The sequence below is a fragment of the Coenobita brevimanus genome, chromosome 84, assembly GCF_032717465.1.
Source record: "Coenobita brevimanus isolate Jiangsu-jjx chromosome 84, ASM3271746v2, whole genome shotgun sequence".
In the NCBI taxonomy this organism is placed as follows: Eukaryota; Metazoa; Arthropoda; class Malacostraca; order Decapoda; family Coenobitidae; genus Coenobita; species Coenobita brevimanus.
This window is the reverse complement of record NC_137037.1, coordinates 48,254,215-48,263,168: the sequence shown is the minus strand read 5'-3', so window position 1 is coordinate 48,263,168 and position 8,954 is coordinate 48,254,215. Positions and strand designations below refer to the sequence as shown.

General features: G+C 39.9%; 1 protein-coding gene across 1 annotated transcript; it reads left to right on the top strand.

The window, feature by feature from the left end:
• The first annotated feature begins 3,402 nt into the window (after nt 1-3,402).
• LOC145410042 (uncharacterized) lies at nt 3,403-6,651 on the top strand. Its single transcript, XM_080280258.1, has 4 exons — nt 3,403-3,696; nt 4,201-4,326; nt 4,717-4,830; nt 5,691-6,651. The coding sequence occupies exons 1-4, from the start codon at nt 3,618-3,620 to the stop codon at nt 5,702-5,704; spliced, it is 333 nt and encodes a 110-aa protein (XP_080136384.1). The 5' UTR covers nt 3,403-3,617; the 3' UTR covers nt 5,705-6,651.
• Nucleotides 6,652-8,954: the final 2,303 nt, after the last annotated feature.

Genomic DNA, 8,954 nt, shown 5'->3' with positions numbered 1-8,954 from the left:
GACATTAGTTCCTGTCCGGATTTTTTTTTTTTTCTCACCTTCCCTCCACCTCACTCACATACACTCTTCAAGTCAGTTTCTCATTCTCCTTTCTCTGCACATGGCCAAAATAGAGACATAAAGATAGTTGCATCATTAAAATAATATAAACACACACACACACACACACACATATACATCTATCTATCTATCTATCTATCTATCTATCTTTATGTATGTATGTATTTGAATTTGAAATATTTATTGTTGTAAAAGGTATACAGAATACTTATGCAACAAAAGTAGGTGGTGGATCTTGCCACGCAGATACATACAGTTAGTGATTATACATTCGTGGGTGTAGCCACACGCTCTGTAATGAATATTATCTATGCCGTATGTTATAAACCACAGAGGTATTCGCAAGGTGTATTACATATAGGAATGAGGAGTAGTATCAGAGTGGTATTGGAATGCAGTTTAACAAAACGGCATCAACCCTGGCCTTAGGTGATGACAGCACCGCCTTATCAGCGAGTCGCCTGGGGTCAGAGTGATGGTCACAACACCTTCCTCCACAACACCACTCTCTCTTTGTTTCACATCTTCACTACTTTTATTTATTCGTATGTTTTATACAGTTATGTCCTTCATTGGGTGCATACTGGCGTTTTTCTCTTCCATTTGGTTAAATCGACCGCTCCAGGCCAGGATGGTATAGCTTAAGACATTATCAATGCACTCCTTGCCTCATATGACACTCCCCTGCTGAATTTGTTCAGTATGTCAAATGCAGACAGTGAATTGCCTGCATCCTAATTCCAATTCCAAGGGGCTGTGGTGTTTATCGTCCCATTTCCCTATTTCCCTAAGTAACTGTGTGTGTATGTGTGTGTGTGTGTGTGTATATATATATATATATATATATATATATATATATATATATATATATATATATATAGATATATATATATATATATCGTCCTTCATGGAAGTGGGAGACAACCAACTCTCCAAAGTTGTTCATTTTATTCAACTTTTCGTCTACACAGAGACATCATCAGGAATGCAAATATCACAACCACATCTGAAATTGAAATAATTACACAAGGATAAGTATGGAAATTCGGATAACATGGTGAAACATGAAACGTAACATAAAAGTCAAGGCAGTTTTGTGCATACTGTACAAACACAGCACATTGCATCACAGCAACAAACTGCCTAAAAGCCTAGCACACAACACCACTCTCAAGACTCATGGCACCTGGCACTTGCACACCAGCATGTCAAACCCCAAATATACTGCACGGCAGGTACATTAATGTCATTTTCGTTTGTGCTGAGAATCAAGACCGACTTGAGCAATTTAGAAGACGCTTGGAAGAAGTCTTTGGACTACGATTCGCTGCTGAACTCAACAACTATGGTAAAGTCCCTTTTCTGGATGTGATGGTAGACAGTACGACCGATATATTTATCACTGACGTTTATCGCAAGTCACCTAACACTGAGAAATGTATGAACGGTAGAGGTGAATGTGCTCAGAGTTATAAGACAGGTGTCATCAGTGCGTATGTGAAACGGGCCTTTGCAGTGTGTCCCTCATGGTAGTCCTTGCACCAACAATTGCACCATTTACGCAGATACTAGTATATAATGGATACACTAACTTACACTTCGACAGTGCCACTAACAAATCAAACCCGACCGATGAAACCCCAAACTAACGACATTACGGTCTTTCATTGCAACACCAATATCAGTTATGGAAAAGATGAAAAAGCGATTAAGGACATTATTAAAAGAAATTGCCAACCTACTGAGGAGAACCGTGAGCTTTGGGTTGTTATATACTACAAGAACCCGCGCATGAGTGCCTTAGTTATGAAAAACAACCTCACCAGTCGGACTGATATTCTGTCCAAAACTTATGTACAGTAGTGTATGAATATCGATGTACAACCGAGGACTCTTTATAACATCTACAACGGTTATACGACGTGCATTCTCGGTCGCCGTCAATCTCTACACTTGCAAGATGGAGCCAGCAAACACCACCACCGAGAGCACCATGGCAATAACGTAGATAGGAGTAACTTGGCGGAGAACACTAAAATACTTGCACATAATAATGAAAAAAAAAAAAAAAAGTGTTAGAAGCAGTATATGTAAAGGAAAGAGTACCAATGATTAATGTGCAAACTAACATGACTGCCATTATTTCATTGTTCGACAGCGCTACACTCGTAACACCACCACCACGGTCAAGCCCAGGTCACACCTCCCGCATACCAGAGGGTTAAGGTTATTGCCCACACCCATATACCAGAGGGGATTCTCCCAAGGCGCACCCAGCACCTGTGACTTGCCTGTCAGACATAAGTACAGACAGTGCAAAATATAGGCTCAGTCTCGCCCCACTGTTTTGTCATGTAAGACATATCACGTGCCTCGTAACTTTAATCTTAAGATATTTCTGTGTTATTGTTAGAAGTTATGGGACTCTAATAATTCCTTCTCTGTATTAGTTTTCTTGTTTAATATTTGCATAATTTTGATGTTCCTTTGGTAATCGTAGAAGTATCTGTGCGTTTATTTGTAAATCCTTTTTATCTTAAAGTCTTGAGAGTGGTGTTATGTGTGCTAGGCTTTTAGGTAGTTTCTTATGTGATGCAATGTGCTTGTACAGTAAGCGTAGAATTGCCAAGATTTTTACGTTACGTTTCATGTTTCACCATGGTATCCGTATTTCCATACTTATCCTTGCGTAATTATTTCAATTCCGGATGTGGTTGTGATGTCTGCGTTCCTGATGATGTCTCTGTGTAGACGAAACGTTGAATAAAATGAACAACTTTGGAGAGTTGGTTTTCTCTCACTCTCATGAAGGACGATGTACATATATATTATATATATAGCTACTAGAATTGGTGAGTGCTAGACAGGACAGGTGTGCAGGTGGTTATATTGACTCTCAACACTGTCTTTCTGTACCGTGAATACTTGTTAATATTTGTTTATAGTTTCCTAACACCATCATTTGTCTCAGGTCTGTCTACCACGAATAATTAAAATGTATTCCCTGTTTTAGGTGGCTGTTCATTGTGGCAGAGCAGTGAATCTCTCTGCCAAGAGCACTGCCGAAGTAATCCATATGGTAACGATGCATATATATATATATATATATATATATATATATATATATATATATATATATATATATATATATATATATATATATATATATATATATATATATATAAGCTTGCCTCAATGAATGTTATGGAATGTGTGTATGTGGCAGCCATTTCCCCAGGATGGTTACCGTATATAATGAGCCTTGAGGGAAGGTTGATGACAGTGTCTTTGTATCTCTTTCTGACTACACATCCTGCCGTTACACTACTACCCTGCCCTAACCTACCTAACCCTACCCTCCATTGCCTTGACCATCCCAAGCCATCTTAATCCCACTACTGCCTGCGTGCATCTACCCTACTCTGTACTACTCTGTCTTACCAGACTTTATCCTACCCTACCGAACCTCACCACCTGTGTACCATAACCAACCCTACACTGCCATACCCATCCCTACTCTACTATTCCCTAACCTACCCTGCCCCAACGCACCAGCTATGACTGGCGATATGAAAGGGCAACGGGGTATTTTCATGTTAGTGCTGGTGATGCTTGGCCTGGTGACCGCCAACCCACGTATGTATTACTTGTGCCACCATTTTCGTCTGAGTTCAGCTCGCTGTAGGGCATAATATACACCTTTGATTATAGGAAATGAAAAAAATAAAAACGAGGCTTATAAGGTCATAAACGCTGAATTCAGGTCATTGCAGCCGACACCCAAACACCGTCAAGTAACTCATCCTGACAATATTTCACATCGGGTAACCAAGGACATACAATAGTTTAATCACCAGAAATTTTACCTGTATTGTGTGTTTGTTGTTTACACCGACCTCAAGAACATAAATAGACAGTTGTATCATGGCGAACATAGCCACTTTTGGTCACGTACGATATAGACTAGACTCCTCGTCCTCAGTTTTTTTTTCAGCAGTTCAAGCCATAGCTAAACACACAACAATTTCCCTGTTAGTCATATTGTGATAGAGCAAAACAAATACATACGCCATGGTAGTGAGGAAGGTAGTGACCCTCGTGTGGTCCATTGGTCTTCGTCAAAATCTTGTTCTTCCTCAGTGCTGGACCCCTTCCATGGGCTACCCGATGACGCTGTGTGTGTGCCTGGCTCCCACTTCACCATTGAGTGCAACTGGTGTCACTGTGGCCATGACGGGTACGCTGGCTGCACCAAGATGGGATGTGGTAAGTGTTGGTCAACCTGCCTGGCCTATAATAGCGTTGTTGGGGTCATGGAAACTACCGCTACGTCAATGTGGAGAATATAAATAAGTAGACATATACACTGAGCGACAAGGTTAATGGCTTTTTGTAATCCAGGAAGACATTTGCTGTGCTGGGTGGAAACCATATACTGTAACCAAATGACGCTGGGTGGTCTAGTGGGTTAAGGCGCTCATACCAGGTGGAGTCTAAAAGGGTTTCCATCTGAGGGATGATTGGGGTTTCTATAGCTCACGTAATGCTACACAGGCTCTCTCTCTCTCTCTCTCTCTCTCTCTCTCTCTCTCTCTCTCTCTCTCTCTCTCATATTGACAAAGGTGCCAGGAATGTTAACCACTGTCATTTCACCAGAGGGTCTGCCAACATACCCCGTGCCCCTGTGCAGAGGTGATGCCATCTGGAAGCAGGATTGCAACATTTGCCGATGCAGCAACGGGAAGGGACTCTGCACCAAGAGGCTCTGCCGTGAGTTATCCTCTTTCTTTAACACCCACGCTTGTGAAATGAGCGTGGATGCTGTGTTTTGCTCGAAGTGTGTGTAGGGGGCTAAGAATGGGTGTGGGATGGGGAAGAAGTTGTTGATTTTTTTTTTAATGCTTTCTTGCTCTTCAGCTTTGTAAAAAAAAAAAAAAAAAAAAAAAAAAAAAAGGAACATTGAATCCGCCTGGTTATATCAGTGCCATCACACGAAGGCGTCCCTCTGCAGCCTCAAGATTGCATTAATAGTATTTAATATTCAGTCGGTTTTTCTTCTTTCTTTTTTTTCCCCTGTAAAATTAACATACATAATAGTTTTAGAGTTGAGAAGGCTGCAGTGTGGAGAGATGTTGAACCTCGACAAGAGTAAGGATGATGGGTGGATGGATGGTTGGATAGATAGGTGGATAAATAGATGGAGAGACAGACAAATGGATGATTGGGTAGATAGATAAGATAGACATTGATGGATGGATGGATAGATAGGTAGATAAATATATGGACAGACAGATGGATAGATAGATAGACATCGATAAATGAATAGGTGGATAGATAAACAGACGGACAGAGAACAGATAGACAGATGGAAGAATAGATGGGTAGATAAATAGACGGGCATACATACAAACAGACAAATAGATGGATATAGGTAGAGAGATAGAGATAGATTGATGCCAACTGTGATCGAGACTGGAGAGACCATCAGTACATGAGGTGTGGAGTGTAGTAGGTGAGAGTAAGACAGTATTATCGAAGTTGATTATAATGCATCCGGTATCCCATCTCTCTCTCTCTCTGGTAATGATTATGGGTGTTCTCAGGTCTAATTCCATCTTTCTCTTTGGCAGGCTCCGGTTACTAAATGACTTTGGAGACTTCGTAGCAGTTCCTTCTAAGCGATTTATTTCTCACATTACACCTCAGCATCCTCCTGAACGCTACTGATACAAACTGTGTCGATATCAGAACAACCTAAATAGCATACGAGAGGATATTAAGAAACACCAAGCTAAACAAATCGCTAGGCGAGGGTGTTACGAAGTCTTCTTTGGAATGGAGCCGGGATATTCTGAGAGGCGAGGAGTATTGGCGGGAAGACCAAGAAGGCCGTCTGCTCTACCAACTTCAAGTGGCGGATCCAGAAGGCGGAAGTGGGGTGGGTTCCAGAATTTCTAAACCCCTCCTTTTTTATCATTATTATTTTTCTTTTTTTGAGCTATTCTTCAGAAAATGGAACTGAATGTTTCCAAGTCTGCCCCTACCTAGGTCGTTGCCGAGAGTTGTAATGTGTGTGTGTGTGTGTGTTAATTTTATAACGCTTTATCCAGTCTTCTGATCGTAATCACTGTTTTCATAAAGAAGAACAGCTGAACAAATACCTGTGCTTAACTGTATCAGTTATATATTTTTTCACCAGATAGTAGATAATGTCTCTTGATTTCGTTATGGTTATTTCTGCATGGTCTGGGAAGAAAGGGAAAGAATACTTCCCCAGTATCCCTCCTTGTCGTAAGAGGTGACCAAAAAGGGCCTTTTTGTCTTCAATAATTTCTCTCCTTGCTGTGATCTCTTGTCCCACCTCTCCTTGATATTTCCTTGTTTCTTCCGACCTTTATTTTTCCTCTAATCGAATCAGGTTAGACATTTGCTTTTATGATACAGCTTATGGACCTCCCATTGAGACTGGCCCTTCCTCCTTTCCTTCCCGTGTTTTAACACCAAACCGTTTCATTGCCATGACCACTTCAACGCCAGCTTTAGTGCCATCTAGCCAGTTTATGTTTGTGTCAGTTCTTGATTTTTCCTTCCTTCAACGACAACGTTCCGCAGTGTAGGGACATGTTGAATCTGAATGGTAAATAAAGATCTGCACAATTCAATAATTATTTTTTTAATTCATTTCCGTCCTGAATGGGCTTCAGCGACAACGTTTAACAGTGCTGAGGCTCATATTAAATAATGGAAGAGAATTTGAATAAAATATACAATTGCTATTGAAACTGTCATGGATGGGGTCAAATGGGTCTACAGCTAGAACTAACAGAAATGTGATACTGGTATGATGAATCCGCATCATCCTAGTCTTGGTATAACGAAGGACAAGGACAAGGAGTAGGTAAAGTTTTCCCCAATCTCTTGTTCTTCAAAAACGAATCATAGTTACGAGGGAAAAGTAATCATACGTTATAAAGGAGAGTGAGTGTAAAATCGATCCCTATCTTTGGTTCTTTTTGCAAAATCTAACATACGAGCCGGCAGGGAATCGATCATTTTGCTGTGAACCCCTTCCCAAAACTGCTTCTCTGTATCGAAACTCGACACATAGCCACGGGTGTCCCGCCCGACCGCTAGGAGACGCTTGTGCAGTCTGTGATGGCGGCGTTTGTTGTGCTACGATATTTCAGTGTTAATTTTCGATACGTTGGACATCTGGCGACCAATTTGCAACATCCGAGGGTCCTTGGAGACACAGAGAATTGGATATGATGTTTGTCACTCGACCGATGCAAGGTAAGATACAATAACCATACAAGTAATATTGACGATCCAGTGGAACAAAGACAATAAATAAATCTACTCAGCATCCATTTTCTCTCATGAATCCTTTATAGAAAATGGTACGTTTTACCATCAACTACGGTAAATATAGATGCGTTCTTGTATGTACGGCAGCCTCTTTGAATGTATATATGCATACCTTATACATAGACTACACAAACAGGTGTAAATGTATATGTTGCCCTTGTGCCTGGGTATGTGTATATGCATATATGTATTTGTATGTACTGTGCCCCATGTTTGCGTCACTGTTGTATCCCTTTGCTCTCGTGTACCGTTCCTGCATGGCTTCAGCGACAGCTTTCCGAAGTGTTGGCTGTGTTAGGTCTTGTACTGAATGGCTAATAAAAAGAGTGTTCTCTAATCAGAACGTCTCTTCATGCTTTCATATGTGTATGTGAATGTGCATGCTGATTATTGCACGTACCGATTAGACGCATGTTGGATGTTTTCAGGATTTATTTCCTTTTCTCGAACACTGCAACCAGTTATATGAAAAGCCGGTAAGTTAGTACTGGTATTTAAGATATGTCAATCGGTCACTGTTCATGTAATTTAAATCAAAATGTGTTCTCTAAGCACAAGGTGAATATATATATATATATATATATATATATATATATATATATATATATATATATATATATATATATATATATATATATAACTTTTCCCCATAATTTTGTATGCATAGGATGCCCCGTAGTACCTCTTTGTGATTTATTTTCCATAGGCTGTTACATCCTAGCACACTCTTGCATGTTATTGCATTTCAGTATCGCCATAGGTTGCATCTATAACCTTTAAGGGAACATCAATGTGTAATGTAATAAATAAATTTCTGAGGAAGAGGTGTTGCGAAATCTCCTTTATGATAGCATTGTCGTCGCTAAATTATTTTTCTCATTAAGGTAAAAGTGCTGGCAGACGGCATATAATGCTCTTAGCCACGGTGCTTATCTCCAGTTCGAAGTCTCTCTTCTAAGCGGAATTAAGTCGACAGACAAGAGAGAGGCAGAGGGAGATGGTGTGTGTGTGACCTGATTACGGCTGTTTCATCTGAACCCAATTTGTTTTAGAATTTTCGCCTTGGCTAAGATTTTCGCCGTTCTACAGTTTCATTTTACGTAGCTTAGTAGCAGGATTAAGCCGGCGCTACAATGCGACATTTTTTTCCGCAGCTATTATTCTTGACTAATAGCATCATAGTCGAGCGGTAATCTTTAGCTAGAACTGCGCATTCAAGGTGAAAATGGTAATTTTTATCCAAGTTTGAGTAAAAATAGTAATAGAAAGATTTAATATAATCAGTATTTTATTTTATTTTGTCCATAGTTAAGTGTTAATCAGCATCTTATTTAATTTTATCCGTAGTAGAGAGTTAGCTAATCAAGATCTAATTTTATCCGTAGCAAAGTTAATCAGTATCTAATTTTATCCATAGTAAAAAGTTAATCAGCATCTTATCAGATTTACTCGATAGCAAAGAGTTAATCAGTGTCTCATCTAATTTTATCCATAGTAGAGGGAGTTAATCAGTATCTTAATCAGCT